General features: G+C 45.3%; 1 protein-coding gene across 4 annotated transcripts in view; it reads left to right on the top strand.

Annotated features, from left to right (window-relative positions):
• RPGRIP1 (RPGR interacting protein 1) overlaps positions 1–22,864 on the top strand; it is a 64,913-nt gene that overhangs the window by 41,444 nt on the left and 605 nt on the right. For 3 of the 4 annotated variants that reach the window (XM_068241478.1, XM_068241467.1, XM_068241495.1), the window contains 3 exons: positions 10,662–10,854; positions 13,107–13,197; positions 22,278–22,408. In XM_068241478.1, the coding sequence (XP_068097579.1) occupies positions 10,662–10,854; positions 13,107–13,197; positions 22,278–22,408 (415 nt within the window). Of the gene's footprint in view, positions 1–10,638; positions 10,855–13,106; positions 13,198–22,277; positions 22,409–22,864 lie in introns of those variants that run through there. The other variant, XM_068241486.1, reaches the window with a different exon arrangement.

Below are 22,864 nucleotides of genomic sequence, written 5' to 3'. Positions count from 1 at the left end.
CTTTAGCAAACTCATAATCCTGACAGGTTCCCTAGGCAGACCTGCGCGGCCGGCACACAGATAATAATTACATATTCTCGATCCCCAGAACCTACCGATTAATATGATATCAAACTTGGGCATGTTTGCATGCCCGGTTAAAAAACGGTGGAATTCCCAGCGTTCTGGTTAGGCTAGGGGCCCAAATTTAATATCAAAACATTTACAAGATCCGGACCAGCAGAATGATATAACTTCCACATTTCTCCGATGTATGGTACTTCTAAAACATGCATAAAGATCATAACTCTATGTTTCCCTATCCTGGCTGAATGGTTCCGCTAAGTCTGCCCCCTGCTGGGATTAGCTTCCTTGGCTCTGAAAAGACTCCTGGTTTGTTAATTAACATCTGAGTGTTACCCCTCTGGCTTCATTAGCAAGTCACAGGGCACAGGCTTCATGAAAAGAACTAGGCTAACTATTTCTCTGAAGACAGCAGAGACCCCCCAGGCTGGACTGCCTGGTGTCCACAGACATGAGATTCTGATTGGGGCAGCGCAACGACAACCGAGGCAGGAAGTCGGTTGCGGCTGCGTTTTCTGCGCACTGATGGCTCGCCCGTCACACCTCCCCTTTCTGATGCTGTGTAGGGGGTTGTCACCAAGACATCCTCCGTAGCAGCCATTGGCGCTGTTGGGTCTAGTTCCCCCTGACACCGGGACAGCCCATCGGCGTTTTGGTGTCGGCTGCCGGGACGCGGGGAAACCCATTGGCGCCTGCGGCTCGGTTCACCTGAACAGGTCGCTGTCCGCTACCCTCAGGGTTAACCCGACATGGACCGTTCTGGACAGGGCGTTTGCGCCACTGCAGTCGGACGTGGTGTCTGCCGGGACTGCTGACAATGGGCAGTGGGTTGGTTAGGTCAACAGCCAGCCCACGCAGGGTTCCCCTGCTAAGTGGCTGTGGACCTAAGGGAACCCCGCGGGAATCCCTGGACCTTCCCAGCTCCTGACAGACGGCACATGCTCGGCAGTAGTTTGCTACATCCCTGTTCATCCAGGGCCAATAAAACTGTTTCCGAATACCGGCAAGTGTCTTGCGGACACCTGAGTGCCCTGTCAGAGGATTACCATGTGCAGATTTCAGCACATGTCCCCTGAACGCACTCGGGACCACAAGCCACTTGGTATCCGCGTGGGATCTACCTGTAGGGGGCTGTACAGACTCACTGTACAGTCTCCCACCTTCCCAGTACACCTTGAAAGCGGCCCCGTCTGCGAGGGGCTCAGCGGCTTGCTGCCTGAGCACCTCCAGGCTTGGGTCACTTTGTAGTGCGGCTGAGAATATGGCTGTAACGCTTGGTGGTGTATTCTCCACAGTCAGCATGCAACGCATGCAACGCATGAGCTGGCGTGGAGGAGGTACACACACTAGCACAAGGAAACAGGCTATCCCTAGTATAGTGGAGGGGAGGACTGACTCCAATAGGAGATTGTGGCGCACAGAGCCGGTGCAGATCTGACAGCCACAAACAATGCTTTCGTAATAACGTCTCAGCGCAAAGTAGCGCTGAGCGCACAAACCAGAACTGAGGAGATCAGGACAGGTAGACAGAATGAACGCTTGCTAGCTAGCGGCTACTTAGCGACAGCAAGCGTCCAAAACCAGACAGACTGGAATGAGGCAGCCAATGCGATGCGGCGATGGCGTGCCTCACAAAGACAGGACAGGATAGTCAGAAAATAGCAGGATTAAGATAGATGAACGTAACACAGATAAATATACAATAAGTATGTTTTCCTAGCATATTACAATTACAGCTATCAATGAAACTATTTGTAACTTCTGACTAACATATGTATATATCGGCAATGAACCGATATATGACATAAGCAGGAACGCTGACTAAGACTGGAGTAATACAGGGGACAGGACTCAGAAGGATTCGCTATCTCTTCGCAGAGATGAACGCAATCCACAAACGGTAACAGAACAGGATTCAGAAGGATTCGTTATCTCTTCGCAGAGATGAACGCAATCCACAAACAGTAACAGAACAGGATTCAGAAGGATTCGTTATCTCTTCGCAGAGATGAACGCAATCCACAAACGGTAACAGGACAGGATTCAGAAGGATTCGCTATCTCTTCGCAGAGATGAACGCAATCCACAAACAGTAACAGAACAGGATTCAGAAGGATTCGTTATCTCTTCGCAGAGATGAACGCAATCCACAAACGGTAACAGGACAGGATTCAGAAGGATTCGCTATCTCTTCGCAGAGATGAACGCAATCCACAAACAGAACCAGGAGCAGGGTAACTACCTCAGCACGGGTGGTCACGGTACGCGCAACCTACCAAAACGTGCTGGAAAGCTGACTAACTGCACACAGGATATAAACAGTTCGTGTACGTATACATCAGCGACACTGATGTATTAACGTATCACAAATACAAGGAAAATAATAAACGTGCTGGTATGCATATATATTGGCAATGAACCAATATATGATGCAAAGACCAGCAAAGTATCTTTAACAAGAAACACGATCGGGGGCTAAAGCGACAGCAAGGCAGGCTTAAGCTGAAGCTATGAAAACCCAAGGAAACCCTGCAGGAAGCAGATCTTTATACTGAGGTCATCCAATGGGAGCAGACATGCAGATTCCCACACAGGTGAATGATAATCAGTCACAAGCTGACAGCAGGGAAAAACAGACAAAGCTATACAGCTTGCATGGAAATAGATCAGAACTGCCTGAGCTGCAGCACTACTTCCAGCAATAGCTGCTGCAGCAGCGATCATTACAATGGCGCTGTCAGTTTCAGCCAACTGGCTCATGCCACACGAGGCCAGCGGCTGAAAGGTCTCATCCCTGCGGTCAGAGGAGGGGGAGGAGGCCGGAACCCCCTCCACCTGTTCTGAGCTCGGGTTCTGAGCAGTGCAGCTGCGCGGTACTGCTAGCACAGGTACACTGTCAGAATGGCACAGACGGGCATTACTCAAATCATCATTGCATGCAGTAATGACATTGACAGGTATAGACATTTTTTCATTACAGACAGGTTGTACAAGAAACTCAGGTACAGTTACAGCATCATCACAACAGACAGTCTGTACATCAAACTCAGGTGCCTTTGAAGCAGGCACTATTGAACCTGGTACCCTTGAACTGGGCACATTCAACCCACCTCCCCCTGGTGCTCCCCCAAGTGTATAAAGTACCTGGTGGTGGGTGGAGAGTCCGTCTCCTTCCGTGAGCGACAAGGCGGTCGTGGCAGGTTCATAGTAGGACACAAGCTTGCCCAAATCAGTCCCCAGCAACACAGGGACTGGGAGATCCTTCATAACCCCAACAACCCGTTCTTGGACTCCTCCCACTCCCCAATCCAGCTTCACTTTTGCGTGGGCTATGTGGAAAAGGGTGCCCTCTACTCCAGTAAGGGCAAGGGATCGGCTGGAGCTGATGCTCTCCTTTGGTACAAGGTGTGAGTGAACTAACGTGATGTCAGCTCCGGTGTCTCGGAATCCGGTGACAACTTTGCCGTTCACTCTAACAAGTTGCTGCTGGTCGGTTCGGTCGCGGATTTCCTTTCCGCGGGCAAACAGGACAAAATCTGATGATCCAGGCTGTGGTTCGCTGGCGGGTTGCCTCTGCTGTGGGTGAGGTGCAGGTGATGCAGATGATCCAGGTGCTGGTGGTGTCTGTCTCCGCTCCGGACAGTCGAATTTCATGTGTCCGGGCTGGCGGCAGTAGTGACAGGTGACCTCTCCAGGCGCTGCAGGCCTGGGTGCAGCAGCTGCGCTGGGTGGCCTCTGTGGCGGACGGCTCACAGGGGCAGGAGGGTCTGCCGAGGTATGGGGCTGACCTCCTCTCCAGCTGGATGGGACAGTTCTGCGGGTATCAACCACCCGGGTAGTTGCAAAAGTCTCAGCAAGGTCTGCAGCGACAGTTGCTGAAGCCGGCCTGCGTTCTAGCACAAACTGGCGTACATCAGCAGGGCAAATGTTCAGAAATTGCTCCAGGACTATCAAGTCCTCCAGGACATCATAAGACCCTTTGGTGAGGCCTAGTGTCCACTGGCGGAGTGTGGTGAGCAAGCTGCTGGCCACATCTCGGTACGAATCAGAAGACTTTTTCTGCCAGGCCCTAAACTTTTTCCGATAGGCTTCTGGCGTCAGCTGGTACTTAGTAATGATAGCGTCTTTTATAGCAGCATAATCATTATCCTTCTCCGCAGGCAATTCTGCGAAGGCATCAAGCGCTTTGTAGCGCAGCAAAGGTGTCAGATGTCTGGCCCACTGGTCTTGGGACAGACGATACTGACGGCATGCTTTTTCAAAAGACCGCAAAAACAAGTCAATGTCTGTGTCTTTTTCAATATTAGCAAATTTAAACTTTGCACTTACGGGTGGTGCAGCTCCTTCAGCAGGGAGGCTGGGCGGTGAACTCCGGCTGGCCTGTTGCACTTTTGCCATGTTTAGCTCATGCTGTCGTTGGCGTTCCCGCTCAGCGGCATCCCTCTCCGCGTGGCGTTCAGCAGCAGCAGCAGCAGCTTGCCGCTCCCGTTCCTCCCGCATTTGGCGCTCTTCATGCATGTACTGCAGGTACTTGTCCAGGTCAGTGTCCATCAGCTTTTGTAACGCCTGCTGCATTAGCGGATCAGTACAAACGGACAGTCCAGTACTGGCCGGTTCCAGGCGAGTACTTTCAGAAACTCTGGGATTGGGGTCCACACTGACATTCTCCGGCGTAACTGTTGATGCAGGGCCCTCAGGATGCACAACCTCTGTACGGTCAGGAGTCTCAGTCTCTGGTTCCCCTCGATTGTCAGATGGGCTGGTATCCACTTCAGCGGACACTCCCGGCTCCCGCAGTTGCTGGGTATCCCATTGAAACAATTCCGTTACCAGGTCCTGTTGTTTCTTGCGGCCGACCTCAATGCCTCTCTCTTGGCAAAGATTTTGCAGGTCCGCCAGGCCCATTTTCTTGTAGTTCCCGGACATTTCCATGCCAAATAAAATAAAACTTTTGGGGAGGGGTACTGGCTACACAGTCTCTCTGTATATATAAAAAATATATTGCCTTCCAGCTACACCAACGAATTAGTTCGTTTCTCGATAGCGCTAGCGCTATCGTAGATACTTTCAGCACAACACAGGTCCCAACCGCTGCCTAACACTGTCACAGGAGCCCTCAGTGGCTGACCGCACTTAGCCTTCTAAACGGTGCCAGCGCACAGATCGTGCGAACTCTGGTCGCAGTCAATGCGCAGGAACCGTTAAGAATTAGCCGCAGACAACTCCGAAGGGAGCCTGTGAGACACGGGTAATTACAACGTCACCTACTGGTTCAGAGTAAACTGCCACCACCGCGGTTACTATGGGACCGTGGGGCCCACTAACTGACTGACTAATCCTGCGAATAAAACGGTTAAACACACGATATTCTGTCTAGCCAACAACAAACAAACAGTAGCGTATCTTCAGAGACCCGGGATCATTTCTGTGTGTGCTGATAAGCAGGGTAGCGGAAAGTGAATGACTTGGAGAAAGTCGTTTATTCACGCAATATAAATAATTAATATATACAGACAATTATTAAAAATCACAATTATTAAGACAGTAATAGCCAGTATGAAAAATAAAAGAAGGGAGAAAAATACTTATGGTTTGTGGAAATATGTCCTTTTGTGGGAAAATCGTCAAGTTCAAGCAAAACGGTTTCAAGTTCTTAGAGTTCTTTGTTGCAGAGTAAAGTTCAGCAAGATTTAGAATCCAAACAAAATGGAGGATGTCCTTTGTTTTAGCTCTGGCAATATGGCCACCACTTGTTCCTCATAGTGGCCATGGGTCCTGAAGATGGTAAAGGGAGGAACTTCTTCCCAGGCAGCTCATTCACTTTTAATGGAGCTGAGCTCAGAGGCGGGCTTCCAGAGTCGGCCCCCCAGGCCGGACTATGGTAATCACATCTGGGCAGGGGCTTTAGCAAACTCATAATCCTGACAGGTTCCCTAGGCAGACCTGCGCGGCCGGCACACAGATAATAATTACATATTCTCGATCCCCAGAACCTACCGATTAATATGATATCAAACTTGGGCATGTTTGCATGCCCGGTTAAAAAACGGTGGAATTCCCAGCGTTCTGGTTAGGCTAGGGGCCCAAATTTAATATCAAAACACTCACAAGATCCAGACCAGCAGAATGATATAACTTCCACATTTCTCCGATGTATGGTACTTCTAAAACATGCATAAAGATCATAACTCTATGTTTCCCTATCCTGGCTGAATGGTTCCGCTAAGTCTGCCCCCTGCTGGGATTAGCTTCCTTGGCTCTGAAAAGACTCCTGGTTTGTTAATTAACATCTGAGTGTTACCCCTCTGGCTTCATTAGCAAGTCACAGGGCACAGGCTTCATGAAAAGAACTAGGCTAACTATTTCTCTGAAGACAGCAGAGACCCCCCAGGCTGGACTGCCTGGTGTCCACAGACATGAGATTCTGATTGGGGCAGCGCAACGACAACCGAGGCAGGAAGTCGGTTGCGGCTGCGTTTTCTGCGCACTGACAGCTCGCCCGTCACACCTGGCATTTTAGGGGCCCTAAACCGTGAGGAGTAGTCTAGAAACCAAATGCCTCAAAATGACCTGTGAAATTCTAAAGGTACTCATAGGACGTTGGGCCTCTTAGCGCACCTAGGTTGCAAAAAAGTGTCACACATGTGGTATCGCCATACTCAGGAGAAGTAGTATAATGTGTTTTGGGGTGTATTTTTACACATACCCATGCTGGGTGGGAGAAAAATCTCTGTAAATTAAAATGTTTTGATTTTTTTTACACACAATTGTCCCTTTACAGAGAGATTTCTCCCACCCAGCATGGGTATGTGTAAAAATACACCCCAAAACACATTATACTACTTCTCCCGAGTATGGCGATATCACATGTGTGACACTTTTTTGCAGCCTAGGTGCGCTATGGGGCCCAACGTCCTATTCACAGGTCATTTTGAGGCATTTGGTTTCTAGACTACTCCTCACGGTTTAGGGCCCCTAAAATGCCAGGGCAGTATAGAAACCCCACAAGTGACCCCATTTTAGAAAGAAGACACCCCAAGGTATTCCGTTAGGTGTATGGTGAGTTCATAGAAGATTTTATTTTTTGTCACAAGTTAGTGGAAAATGAAACTTTGTGAAAAAAAGCAATACAAATCAATTTCCGCTACCTTTTGACAAAAAATAAAATCTTCTATGAACTCGTCATACACCTAACGGAATACCTTGGGGTGTCTTCTTTCTAAAATGGGGTCACTTGTGGGGTTCCTATACTGCCCTGGCATTTTAGGGGCCCAAAACCCTGAGGAGTAGTCTGGAAACCAAATGCCTCAAAATGACTGTTCAGGGGTATAAGCATCTGCAAATTTTGATGACAGGTGGTCTATGAGGGGCCGAATTTTGTGGAACCGGTCATAAGCAGGGTGGCTTCTTAGATGACAGGTTGTATTGGCACTGAAGGAATGTTCTCAAATCGTGACCTGGACATGGCAATTAAGTCGTACCAGCAGTGATCAGAAAAAAAATTTCTGTCACTGCGGTGGGGCGGGTGAGGGTTTGGCCGGGTGATCAGAAGCCCGCAGGGGGCATATTAGGGCCTGATCTGATGGGTAGCAGTGACAGGTGGTGACAGGGGGTGATGGGGTGGTTGATAGGTGATCAGTAGGTGATTACAGAGGAGAATATATGCAAGCAATGCACTGGCGAGTTGATCAGAGGGGGTCTGGGGGGCTAATTTAGGGTGTGGGCGGGTGATTGGGTGCCCGCAAGGGGCAGATTAGTGTCTGATCTGATGGGTAGCAGTGACAGGTGGTGACGGGGTGATTGATGGGTGATCAGTGGATGATTAGAGGGGAGAACAGATGTAAACAATGCACTTTCAGAGGTGATCTGAGGGTGGGTCTGCACGCAATCTGAGGGTATGGGTGGGTGATCAGGTGCCCACAAAAGGCAGGTTAGGGTCTGATCTGATGGGTGGCAGTGACAGGTGGTGACAGGGGGTGATTGATGGGTGATTGACAGGTGATCAGTGGGTGATTATAGGGAAGAATAGATGTATACAGTACACAGGGGGGAGGGTCTAGGGAGGATCTGAGGGTGTGGGGGGGGGGGTGTTCAGGAGCCCCCAGGGGGCAGTTTAGGACCTAATCTAAAAAATAGCGTTGAGATAGTGACAGGGAGTGATTAATGGGTGATTAGGGGGGTGATTGGGTGCAAACAGGTGTCTGAGGGGTGGGCAGGGGGGTTTTATGGGTGCAGTGGGCGATCAGGGGGCAGGATCAGTGTGCTTGGGTACTTACTAGGAGGGCTGCAACCTGCCCTGGTGGTCCCTCAATCACTGGGACCACCAGGGCAGGAGGCAGCCTGTATAATACGCTTTGTATACATTACAAAGCGTATTATCCGCTTTACATGCGGCAGATCGGGGGTTAACAACCTGCCGCCGCTGCTAATTGGCTGGCGGGTTGACGTCGCGGGTGGGCACATCCAGCGTGCGATCCCCGGCCAGCTAGTCCACAACGAGCCGCCGCCGATCGGCGTATTGCGGTCGTTGCGGGCTCCACTTTGCCGCCGCCCCTAGGTAGGGGCGGTCGGCAAGTGGTTAAAATCACAATCCAGTAAAATATATATATATATATATATATATATCTATAGATATATATATATATATATCTATAGATATATATATATATATATCTATAGATATATATATATATATATATCTATAGATATATATATATATATATATATATATCTATAGATATATATATATATAGATCTATATAGATCTATATATAGGTGGTTGGGAGGGGATCAAGGGATACATGGGGGGGGGAGAGCTGGAAAAAAGTTTATTTTTAGACTAAAATCGCACAGCCTGTCACGGCTGCAGGCTGTGCGTCTCTCCCTGTCACACAAGATCCACAGTGACAGGGAGAGGGAGGCGGAGAGGGAGGCGGAACGGCAACTATGTTGCCTTTCGGAGGGTGATCGCTGTGATTGGCTCACAGCGATCACACGGCAGGGAGCCAATCAGTGACGGCTAAGTGCAGCCGGTTCGGTGCGCGCGATCGCGGCGGCGCCGGTGATAGAGATCTACGCCCTGCCAGCCAGGAGCCCATCAAAACAGGGCGTAGATCTCTATCACTGCGGTCCGGAAATGGTTAAAGAGACTCTGTAACATGAAAAAGATTCCCTGGGGGGTACTCACCTCGGGTGGGAGAAGCCTCCGGATCCTAATGAGGCTTCCCACGCCGTCCTCTGTCCCACGGGGGTCTCGCTGCAGCCCTCTGAACAGCCGGCGACAGGCCCGACTGTAATTTCAATATTTACCTTTGCTGGCTCCAGCGGGGGCGCTGTGGCTGCTTTCCTCTCTGAACTACACGGAATTACCCGATCTCAGTCGGGTCCGCTCTACTGCGCAGGCGCCGGAAACTTGCGCCTGCGCAGTAGAGCAGACCCGACGGCGATCAGGTATTTCCGTGTAGTTCGGAGCCGACAGCCGTCAGAGCGCCTGCGCAGGAGCCAGGAAGTTAAATATTACGTCACGGCTGCACGGAGGGCTGCAGCGAGACCCCCGTGGGACAGAGGACGGCGTAGGAAGCCTCATTAGGATCCGGAGGCTTCCCCCACCCGAGGTGAGTACCCCCCAGGGGATTTTTTGAGGTTACAGATCCTCTTTAAGGGATTTTAAGACTGCAGTCCTTAAGTGGTTAAGGCGCATGGTTTGGGCCCACACATGCTTCTTTTGGAGGGGACAGCTGCTGAATGGATCGGAGCAGAAAGATATCAAAAGACTAGGCCAACTTCAGGGGGCTAGAAGAAGGCCCAAGTAAATTAAACTTGGAAACTTAGTGTTACTTTAGAGTCTCCTTTAAAGCGGCCACGAAATCAAATTCCATTTACCCACTGCTCTGTGCTTATTGTGTAGTATACATGCAGTTTGTATTGCAAGCAATTCAAAATAATCATAAATGTTTCTGCTGTAATGAATCTTATCTCAGTCAGCCTTGCTCTATTTGGTACATTGCTGATGAGAGGAAAGCTGGTTACCTTCCCTACCACATTCCTGCTCCTTACTGATTGGCTCAGTGTGACATGAGGCTGAGAAGGGAAATCACCCCTCTGCAGAAGCTGCTGAAATACGATCTATACTGTGCTCACATGTGTTTACAAAGCAAGCTAGATATGACAGTGCAGTTTCAAGGAGAAAAAAAGAGTAAGGGAGCAAATTACATCAGAATTGGCTTCACTTAGGGGCAGTAAACATGAAAAAAAGTTCTCTTTATTTACTATATAAAATTCACTGAAATCAAAATGCGGACATTACAATACATATATTATGTAAGTAGATCAAGTATTTATCTACTTATATATGCATTTTTTTTCCCCAGGGATAGTATGGCTGTCCCTGCTGATTTAAGGGTCCAGAGATGGTTGGTACTGAAAGGGTTAAAAATGATCAATAACTATGATCCATGAAAGATGAAGCAAACCCAGGCAACATTTATTAAAGTGAAAAAGAAGCTTAGCAATTTCTGTCATAGAAAAACTGCAGAGACTCATTAGTTTCCAGTCATCTGCTTATTAGCTTTGTAGCACTTTACTTTGTGTCTCCTCAGCCGTCCTCCAGGATACGTGTGGAGATTGCATCTCTGATGCTAGATCCATGTTCTGAGGTGGTGGCCGATGAATCAGTGGAAAGAGTGTTTGTGGAGTTTCAGTTTGCTGGTGTCCCCCTTGAAGAAACAGAAACTCCCTTGTCACTCCGCAAACCAAGACAAGGGGAGGAGATATACTACCACTTCAGTAAAGGTAGGAAGATTTTTTTTTCTATGTATGTAAAAGGACAATGTAAATGTTTTATATTTAAGTGTCACATTACTGTTCAGATTTCATACATTTGTTTGAAAAGTGTAACTGTACTTCAGTCTGCCCTACTCTGAGATTGCATCTACAATCTGCAGTCTGGCCTGGCAGAACTGCCCCCTCATACCTGCAAATGAAAATGATCAAGTCTGCCTAGTCACATGGCCTTCCCAAAATGCTGCTATGAAACATATACGGTGATACGTATCCTAGACGCTGGTATTTCCCCAACACTTAGGCCTCTTTTCCATTTTCTCATCTGTCAGGCAGTGCACTGCCTCCTGGCTACCAGCCACAAGCACCATGTGGCTGCAATTTCATGCCGCCCAGTGGCAGTGTCTGAGGAGTGGAACCGTTGTTCTCTGATGCAACTTTTTGGGCGGGGTGGTACCCGTCCACAGTAGAAAGTGTTCATTGGTGAATTCCCTGCCTTCAGCTGCTCGTGGAAGAGACTTAAGCTGGGCATGATTTTGTGACAATAGGCCTTAAGATTTGAAACTTTCTTTGTGCTACTTCCTGACATAGTGTAGCTAAACATGGTACTTACCAGTATATATTTTTACTTCAGATTCACTTAATAAAAGCTAGATTAATGTTTTTCTACCTACTTAACATTCCAACTAAAAAATATTAGCTATGTGTTGTATCCTAACTTGGGGGTGGTGGAGATACCTAGACCAGATACCTAACCTTGTCCTCAAGAACCACCAACATTGCATGTTTGGCAGAAAACTACAAACATTCACAGGTGAGGTAATAAATGTCTCAGCAGAGCTGATGAACTATCTCTGTGGATTTCCACAAAACATGCCCTGTTGATGGTACTTGCGGACAGGGGGCCATATGCAATTCATTTTTTCACCTGACTTTTCTCCCAGGAGAGAATTTTTCATCTTTGATTTAAAATAACTTTTCAGCACATTTCAACTAAAAAAGTACCAAAAAGTAGGTGAAATAATACTATCAAAATTATTTTGAGTATTTTCTTGCTTTCTGGTGGCTTACAAGGCATTTTATTGACAAGTTTAAAAATATCACCTTGGAGAAAACTCAGGTGAAAAAGTGAATTGCATATAGCCCAGGGTTGGGAAGCCCTAACCTAGTGTACGAGAGATAACGGCGCTGGAGACTTTGCCCCGCAGGATTCAGCCGGTATACGGCTGATCCTGCTGCTGCACAAGTCCCGGGCCGTATTAAATACTATTCCCCCTCCAGGCCGCCATGGATAGTGGGGAATGAAATAATTTGGCTTCCAGCAATTGCTGGAAGCCGAATTATTATGTTTTAAAAGTCACTTCGGCTCCATCTTCTGACGGCGCTGAAGTTACTCCCTGTGCCTGCTATAGCCATAATTCCTATTACAGCCTATGGTGGCGCTGGCTGCGCCCAAGTCTCCTGAGCTGGTTTTAGCGTGTTCGCTAACCTAGACCATCATACCTGGAATTTGAGGGAACTTTGGAAATGTCTGGAGGTGATGACACTGCAGTGTGTAACTTTAGCACCAAAACCTTTTTTTTTTAAAAAAAAACTACCTGAACTGACAAGTCAACCAGTTTTTTATTCTATTGAGTAGCAGCCAGGCAAGGATGCCCACTTTACTACTGTTATCTTTTTTGGCTATCAGGCCCCTGGATCAGTCAATTAGCTGCAACACAAATGTTTGTGGGAAAAGGGACACCGCTTTTAAAAAAAATATCCATGCTCACACCAGTTTCTAGCATAATGTGAAGGTCAACTTAATCAGAATGTAAAAAAGAACCCTACCTCACTATCAAAATACAATGGTCCTGACTGAAGCCTCACCTTCTCTTCTATAAACGTGACTAAACAATAAAAAGATGCCCAGAGGCTTTTGACAGCTAACCATTAGCCAGAAGGTTGAGATTTGGGACTCGTTCACACCATGTACACTCTAATAACACAACTCATCCTTATAACTCAATGAGTATGTTCAAATGTGTGTTGCTACAGATCCCAATATCATGATGTGCTGTCTATAGTGCATTTCTGAATAAAGACCATTGAAAATGCATGTCCTGTTGAAAACAATTAGGTTTTTAAAATTGCATACATGTTGTAACTGACGGTTTGTGCAACACAATATGCAAGCATAACGCGAAGTGTGAACAAGACCTTACTGATATAATATATAACCATAATCATTTAATTTTGCTTTTATTTTCCCTATCCACAAACAGTGATATATCTGGACGGTAAAGAACATGCAGATCGCAGACACTTCCTCTACATGCTCTTAGAGGGATCAGACAGTCATGGAGAAAGAGCAAGGTAATATATTTGAAAAACCTACACTACAATCCCAGTTATCAGACACCTACAGGAATTGATAATGTCGTTTCTGGTTGCTCGAGTTATTAACCACCCTGGCGTTCTAATACCTGCGCCAGGGTGGCGGTGCAGTTTTTTTTTTTTTTTTTTTTTTAAAGCATGTAGCTTGCTACATGATGCCCCCCTCCCTGCGGCGTCCAACGCGTAACTTCAATTGCCACTGGCGCGTACCCACGTAAGGAAATTCAGTTCTGAACGGGATTTCCTTAAGGGCTTTCCCCGTCGCCGTGATGACGATCGCGATGATGTCAGACGGAGTCCCGATCCACCCCTCAGCGCTGCCTGGCACTAATTGGCCAGGCTGCGCAGGGGTCTCGGCGCGGGGGGCGGTGGTTACGCGGCAGGTAGCGGCGCATCGGCGGCGATCGGGACCAACACACAGCAAGCAAAGTGTTTTTTTAAAAAAAAATTGTAAAAATCGGCCTAGCGGGGCCTGAGCGGCGCCCTCCAGCGGTCATGGACGAGCTGAGCTCGTCCATACCGCCAAGGAGGTTAGATATACTGTAATCCTGGATACATAAAAAAAAAAAAAAAAAGGCGCTTGGAAATTCGGGTGCCCAGTAATCCCGATAGCAAAATATCGATATTTAATACTGATATTTTACTATTAAAGTGTAATAACAATAGTAAAATATCAGTATTAAATACAGATATTAACTATAACTTAACCTAAGCCTATTCACACCCCCGATGCCTAACCCTATCTGCCCCCCTCATCTTGCACAAACACCCTTCTTGACATCTAACCCAACCCCCCCCCCCCCCCGCACAACCACCCCTCACCCCTCCTGATGCCTAACCTTAACCCCCTACACATACATGCCTAACCTTAAGGCTGGTTTCACAGTGGGACGTTAAAGTCCCACGTTACAGCAGCCAGTAACGCAGCCTAATAGCACAGCACTGTAAAATCAATGTGCTGTTCACAGTGCACACGTTGCGTTACATTGTAACGCAGCACGTTTAAACAAAGTGCTGCATGCTGTACGTTATTGACTAATAGATGTACAGAGGCGCCAATAGGATAAAAGATAACTAAAAAGTTTAAAATATTCGGGTGGCGGCGGTGGACCAGCCACTCAAAAATGGATTTAATGCTGTCAGTTGAGAAACAAACAATTTATTCACATGCTCCAACGAACAATATCGCAACGCGTTTCACGGGCACAATCCCGCTTCATCAGGCATTCAACAATGGGAGTATTACACTAAAAATGACAGATATAAAGATACATCAGAGTGCTGCACAAGTTTGATGTTATCCATGTAAACAATACATAATGATAAATAGTATGCAGTATGTAAAAGCATTAATCAGAAATATTCGTAAAACATAGGACTAACAATATGGTAACAGTTAAAAAATATAGTAGTGGTCAGTGATTTATGAACACTTATATACAATAGGGTAGAGTGTGGTAAATTGGTTAGTAGTTTAAAACTTCAATTGTATTCTGTGTGAACCCGTCTGGTGGGTAGTGTGATATCTAAAAGGGCAAAAAGTACCGAAAAACGTTATCAGGTGTTAGTGAGCAAGGGGGTATTTGAATCAATATTATGATGGGTCTATAAATATAGGTGCTAGACTGTGGGGGTACATTTGCTATGATGAGGTGAAGGAGGGAAACATTATATGTGGAAAATGTTGGGGTGGGGGGGGGTGGGGTTTGTTATGGGGAGGGTATCAGGTAGAGGCGCATAGATAGATGGGAGGGCGTGTGTATGTTATAGAAGAAATAGTGACACTTACCTCGTGCAGGTCCAGTATATGCTTGGCACCTCTGTACAGCGGTGTCAGCGTTGGACCTTTAAATAGTTGTGCACGAAGTAATTGGAGGGTTGGGCTGGTCAGAGAAGGGTGAGTGGGGATGTGAAGGGTAGTGGCCAATAGGTATCTGTGATGGAGGGGGGGTGTGGGGAATCCGGAGGTTGTGGCCAATAGGAATCCGTGTAGGGCGGGGATCTGGGGTTTAAAATCGCCGCTTGCGATTGGGGAACTGCAGGGGATTAGGCAGCCGGGCTCTGGGGGGCGGGGTATTGTGTGCGTAGCGCCGTATGTGGTTACGGCGCATGTGTGGATGGTGTATGCGTCTACACGTATTTCTAGACGCATGCGTAGGCTGTGTATGCGTCTTCACGTATTCCTAAAGTACGTGGGGCGCGCTATGGACGTTGTGCGCATGCGCCGATGCGCGTGCTGTATAGTGTTCACCATGTTTGTTAAGGGAGAACGCCCCTGTATATTCACTGTGTCTAGGGGATAAAGGTTGTATTATAAAGAGATATGTTAAAATTAATTATAAACTTGTGGCTTAGGTAAGATATTGCTAATATATTATAAAAAGGATGAGAGGTTTGTTAAAATTGAAAAGAGAATGACATAAGATATATATCAGTGGGCTGCTGCCCTCAAGTGGTGTATATACAAAAAACCATCTTTTGGAAAACAGTAAAATTCTGGTTGTATGAAACGTTGTCTGTTGTATATTTCCATACAATACTGTACAAATACTGTCTAAAAATGGATAAAATATAAAAATCAATTGGTCAGAAACTAAATATAAACAAGATCATAAGGGAAATTGACATTCTTATCCATTCTATAATAACAATGATAATAAATATTATTAATAATAAAAAATATTAATAAAAATAAAAATTAATAACAATAGCAAGATTAACAGTATTGATAATGACATTGTAAGAACGCCAGGTGTAGATAAAAAGAGAGGACTAGATTAAAAAAAGAATAATCGCTGTAAATGGGAGGGGTAAATAGATTTTTTCCAAGACTTCATTAAGACCGTCTGGAGTAAGAGTTTTGAGAATTTGGATCCAATACATCTCACGTTTTTTAAGGGAGTCGAAAGAGTCTGGACAGTTGTATGGAATGGATTCAATGAATGTGATACGGAATAGTTCAGGATTATTGTTGTGGTGAGTGGAGAAGTGACGCGAAACGCTGTGTAGGGGAAATTTGTTTAGAATGTTTCTTTTGTGTTGCCCCACTCTGCTCCTGGCTAATTGGGTAGTTCTGCCCACATACTGCAGCTGGCAAGGACATGAGATAACGTATATGATGTATTTAGATTCGCAGTTGATGAAATTCTTTATTTGATATTCTATGTTGGTAACAAAGGATGAAAAAGTTGAGGATTTGTGGACAAACTGACAGGCTAAGCACCTTTTTTGGTTGCATGGGGCGCTTCCTGGTGTCTGGGTGATGGGGAGAGGTATGTTCTTCGTCTGTTTCTGGCGTAATCTGCTAGGAGCCAGAATGCTACGGAGGTTAGGGGCACGTCTGTATGTGATGTCGGGTCTGGTGGGTATGATTGGTCGTAGGTGGGGATCCTGAAGGAGGATCTCCCATCTTTTTGTAAAAATGTTACGGATGGACTGGTGTTGTTGACTGTATTGTGTAATGAACCGTGGCATGTCAGAAAAATGGTTGTCTGGTGGTGGTAGTGACGGGCCTTGGGTTTTGGCTTTGAGGTGTGCGTCCCTTTTCGATCGGTGAATTTTGAGGTGAGAGTATTGGATTGGCTATTGTATTGTTGGACGTCTGTACAATTTCGGTATATCCTTTTGTATTGACTGTATGGAGTGTTTTTGGTCCAGGGGCGGTGGTGAAAGCTGTGATAATGGATGTAGTTGTTAGCATCAACGGGTTTGAAGAATGTTTTTGTTTTTATCTGGTGTTGTTCGGTGTATAGAATAAGATCTAAAAATTCTATTGAAATTGGGTCGTGGTGGGATGTGAATTGTAGGCCTGCGGGATTATTGTTGAGATAATTAAGGAAGGACGGGATGAGATCGGGGATACCTTTCCATATGAAAATCAGGTCATCTATATATCTTTTATAGAAAATGATATTATTTGAAAATGGGTGGTCTTGGTGTATTTTGATGTGTTCCAGGAGTCCCATGGTGAGATTAGCACATGAAGGAGAGAATGAGCTTCCCATGGAAACTCCGCTCACTTGATGGTAGGTGTGATCTTGGAAGGTGAAGAAATTATTATTGAGGATGAACTCTGTACAATGTATTAGAAAGGATTGTTGTGTTGGTGGCATGGATGTGTCGGATTTGAGGTAGTGTTGTAAAGCAGTGAGTCCGAATGTATGTGGTATGTTGGTGTATAATGATGTAACGTCACAAGTCTTCCTGCCAGGGTGTAGATTGTAGGAATTGTATCAGATGTTGAGAGTCTTTGAGAAAAGAAGGGAGGGCCTGGACATGGGGCTGTAGGTGTGTGTCTATAAAACACGAGAGATTGCTGGTGACTGACAGCGTTTCGCGTCACTTCTCCACTCACCACGACAATAATCCTGAACTATTCCGTATCACATTCATCGAATCCATTCCATACAACTGTCCAGACTCTTTCGACTCCCTTAAAAAACGCGAGATGTATTGGATCCAAATTCTCAAAACTCTTATTCCAGACGGTCTTAATGAAGTCTTGGAAAAAATCTATTAACCCCTCCCATTTACAGCGATTATTCTCTTTTTAATCTAGTCCTCTCTTTTTATCTACACCTGGCGTTCTTACAATGTCATTATCAATACTGTTATTCTTGCTATTGTTATTTTTATAAATTTTTTTTAATTATTAGTAATATTTATTATCATTGTTATTATAGAATGGATAAGAATGTCAATTTCCCTTATGATCTTGTTTATATTTAGTGTCTGACCAATTGATTTTTATATTTTATCCATTTTTAGACAGTATTTGTACAGTATTGTATGGAAATATACAACAGACAACGTTTCATACAACCAGAATTTTACTGTTTTCCAAAAGATGTTTTTTTGTATAAAACACCACTTGAGGGCAGCAGCCCACTGATATATATCTTATGTCATTCTCTTTTCAATTTTAATAAACCTCTCATCCTTTTTATAATATATTAGCAATATCTTACCTAAGCCACAAGTTTATAATTAATTTTAACATATCTCTTTATAATACAACCTTTATCCCCTAGACACAGTGAACATACAGGGGCGTTCTCCCTTAACAAACATGGTGAACACTATACAGCACGCGCATCGGCGCACGCGCATCGGCGCACGCGCACAACGTCCATAGCGCGCCCCACGTACTTTAGGAATACGTGAAGACGCATACACAGCCTACGCATGCGTCTAGAAATACGTGTAGACGCATACACCATCCACGCATGCGCCGTAACCACATACGGCGCTACGCACACAATACCCCGCCCCCCAGAGCCCGGCCGCCTAATCCCCTGCAGTTCCCCAATCGCAAGCGGCGATTTTAAACTACAGATTCTCGCCCTACACGGATTCCTATTGGCCACAACCTCCGGATTCCCCACACCCCCCCTCCATCACAGATACCTATTGGCCACTACCCTTCACATCCCCACTCACCCTTCTCTGACCAGCCCAACCCTCCCATTACTTCGTGCACAACTATTTAAAGGTCCGACGCTGACACCGCTGTACAGAGGTGCCAAGCATATACTGGACCTGCACGAGGTAAGTGTCACTATTTCTTCTATAACATACACACGCCCTCCCATCTATCTATGCGCCTCTACCTGATACCCTCCCCATAACAAACCCCACCCCCCCCCCCCCCAACATTTTCCACATATAATGTTTCCCTCCTTCACCTCATCATAGCAAATGTACCCCCACAGTCTAGCACCTATATTTATAGACCCATCAATATTGATTCAAATACCCCCTTGTTCACTAACACCTGATAACGTTTTTCAGTACTTTTTGCCCTTTTAGATATCACACTACCCACCAGACAGGGGTTCACACAGAATACAATTGAAGTTTTAAACCACTAACCAATTTACCACACTCTACCCTATTGTATATAAGTGTTCATAAATCACTGACCACTACTATATTTTTTAACTGTTACCATATTGTTAGTCCTATGTTTTACGAATATTTCTGATTAATGCTTTTACATACTGCATACTATTTATCATAATGTATTGTTTACATGGATAACAACAAACTTGTGCAGCACTCTGATGTATCTTTATCTCTGTCATTTTTAGTGTAATACGCCCATTGTTGAATGCCTGATGAAGCGGGATTGTGCCCGTGAAACGCGTTGCGATATTGTTCGTTGGAGTATGTGAATAAATTGTTTGTTTCTCAACTGACAGCATTAAGTCCATTTTTGAGTGGCTGGTCCACCGCCGCCACCCGAATATTTTAAACTTTTTAGATATCTTTAATCCTATTGGCGCCTCTATACATCTATTAGTCCCTGGGTGGAAGGGTGATAAACCCTCTTTTCTTTCTTCAGAGAGCGACATCTTAATCCTGAGTGGGGACAGGTCTAATCTCCCCACCTGCCTATACAGTGGTTACCTTAGCGGTAACCCATGTTTGTGAGTATATTACTTACTAATAACAATTCCTCCTTCTGATCCAACACATACTACACCATATTGAGCTCTCGGTTTCTCTTTTTATGCTGTACGTTATACTCGGCTAAGCAGCGTTAGACTGTTTGCACATGCTCAGTAATGTTGGAGGAGGAGGTCTCCCCTCACTGCACTGTGGTGACTCGTGGTGGGACTGTAGTGTTGTCCAGATCATGAATGAATCATTCATTTGATCCGGATCTTTTTTGTGAGTCGGATCATCACAATGTTCGGTTTACAGTGGATGTCTGTCTGGAAGGAACAGGAACATACAGAATGTACAGTGCAGGGAAAGTCCTGTCCTGCTAGTCATTTCACCCCCAGTCTGCTTCCCTAGTAAAATGATTCAAATGATTCGATCCAAAGATCTGGATCTTTTCAATGATCCAATTCGAATGATCCGAATCCTTAAAAAGATCTGGACTTCCCATCATTATCCTGGAGCGGCTGCTTTAAAAGCCACATAATGCGGCTCAATCTGACGTCCAGCTTCAACACCACCACGCGTTGTGTTAGGGGCACGTTATGCGACCTTAACGTCCCCTAAAACGCAACGTCTTGGTTGGAAAGAGACCTTAAACCTTCCCACTATGAACCATAAACAACACCACAAAGTTTGAGTTGATGAAAACAGAATAAAGTAATTCTATATAAAACTAAATCATTTTTCAGAATATGGCAAAAGTGATGTTATAGTTGAAGAATATTAAAAAATTGTTGCATATTACAGAATATAAACATAATTTAAGTTAACACAGCTAAAATGAAGGAAGTCAGATATCGTAAAAGTAATATTTTTATGGTTGCCTTGCAGAAAAACCGATATACATTATCGGCACCCAAATTTCCACTTGGGCACCCATTTGCCGTTACTTTGTATTGGTTTCAATTGTCTGCTTCTGTAATCTTAATTAATATTGTACTATAACCCATAGTACATACCATAAATTCTGTAGTAATACTGATATACTGTAATTCCTCCTGAAAGTAATTTTATTAACTTCCAGTAACTTTTACAGCAGTACTATTATACTCTACCCTTCAACACAGGCCACACTTCCAAGTAAAAATATTTGAACTCTAATCCCAGCCTCATGTCATTAACTGTCCTTAGAATCTTATACTCTAATCCCTGCCTCATGTCATCCTTCATATACCGTACATAGGTATGAATCTAACCTGGTCCTTTAAAGGGCATCTGAAGTGAGAGGGATATGGAGGCTGCCATATTTATTCCCTTTTAAACAATGCACATTGCCTGGCTGTCCTGCTGATCCTCTGCCTCTAATACATTTAGCCATAGACCTAGAACAAGCATTCAGATAAGATGTTTGACTGGATTTGCCACATTGCTTGTATTAAAGTGTACCAGAGACCTGCAAATGTAAAGATTTTTTACTTACCCGGGGCTTCCTTCAGCCCCTTAAAGTGAACCTTAAGCCTAAAAAAAAAAAAAAAAAAAAAAAAAAAAAAAAAAAAAAAAGAGTTTTACTCACCCGGGGATTCCCTCGCGTTCCCAGCCACCATATCGCCCCCTATACTGCTACTGCGGCAAGGAAGGCCGCAATAGCAGCATAGGGGGAGATATTGTGGCTGGGAACGTGAAGAATCACTCGCGTTCCCAGCCTGACGGCCGGTGACGGCAAAACGGGAAGTAGCCGCCGGCGGGGACAGGAGGATCGGTGGGACACGGCGAGGGCACCGATCAGCTGCAGTGGGCTGAGGGAAGCCCCAGGTGAGTAAAATTTTTTACTTAAGTGCCTCTTTAAGCACGGAAGCGCCCTTCGCCATACTCCCGCGGTCCTCCGTTGGTCTGCAATCATCCCCAGTAACTGGCCCAGTTGGATCCAGTCTTGGTTTTCTGCACATTTATGGATCAGAAGGATTCCAGGCAACTGGTATTGTTTAAAAGGAAATAAATATGGAAGGCTCCATATTCCTCTCACTTCAGGTGTCCTTTAAAGGAGGATTAATGAGGGGCAGAGTGGAGGAGCTTAAAGTGTACACAAACCGAAAAATATGAAAACTAAACCTCCCCTAAACAGTTACTTACCCAAGAGGGAAGCCTCTGGATCTTGTAAGCAGGTAAGTCAAACCGGTCCTACGAGGGCCGAGGTCCTCACACATTTTTGACATAGCTCAAATGAATTGATTGGTCTGAATCAGGAAAGGTGTGGTCCATCAGGTAGAACACATTCCTCTCTTTCTCAGTCCATCCTAAACACTGGCATGGATCTGGCACTCCAGGCCTGGAGTTCGACACGTGTTGTTGAGGCTTCCAAGTCCTCCTGGCTCTCACCGATGCCACGCACGGGCCCCTAGAACATATCTGGCGAGAGCTTGTCGGATATGTTATGTGGCAGTACTACACCTGTGCAAGTATGGCTGCACCTGCACAGTAAGCTGGAGGCGCGGCCACACTCCTACCTGAGCAGTGATGGTGGTCTGCAGGACATGGGAAGCCTCTGTCAACTTACATCAGAGAAGACAGAATTGTGAAAGATGTTAGACTTTCATGAGTTCACTCAATCTGCCTCTTGTTTTATCCTCCTACTGTGTGACAATGATTTTACTTCCTCTGTGGATCCCATAAAGGTTGAAATTCACAGTGGTTAGTGATCCCATGAATGAAGAGGACGACGAGTGTTGTGATGTGGGGTATGCTTACCTGGATCTCAAGCATCTCATGAGAAGATCAGTAGAGCCAGCAGAAGAAACACTGCAAAGTAAGTGCAATTGTATTTCCTCTACAACTGTGTTTCGATTTTGCCAGATAAGGGTTGACAATAGCATTGTATAGCTTAATATTATTTTCTGTTATTTGTAATATCTGTGAGAATATCATTTCCGTGCATACCTTGTACCTGTTAAAGCTGGAGCAACAACACTTCAGCTCTGAATACTTTTGCACATTATCAGTCCCACAAATACATGATAGGGCATTTAATGGTGGCCATACACGGTACAATAAAAACGTTCGATTATCCCGTTTTTTCGATCTAAATGATCGAATCGAATGAAAAGTTGAAAAAAAAAATTCGATCAAGAAATTTGAACGATTATCCCGTTTTTTTTCGAGAAAAATCAGATCGGACATGTTGGAAAAATCTTTATATTCGATCTAACGGAATAATCGAACTAAATTATCTAATCGAAAAAAAATGAAAAATTGTACCATGTAT

The sequence above is a fragment of the Hyperolius riggenbachi genome, chromosome 1, assembly GCF_040937935.1.
Source record: "Hyperolius riggenbachi isolate aHypRig1 chromosome 1, aHypRig1.pri, whole genome shotgun sequence".
NCBI classification, from domain to species: Eukaryota; Metazoa; Chordata; class Amphibia; order Anura; family Hyperoliidae; genus Hyperolius; species Hyperolius riggenbachi.
The sequence above is the reverse complement of the archived record's forward strand: the minus strand, read 5'-3'. Positions and strand labels throughout refer to the sequence as shown.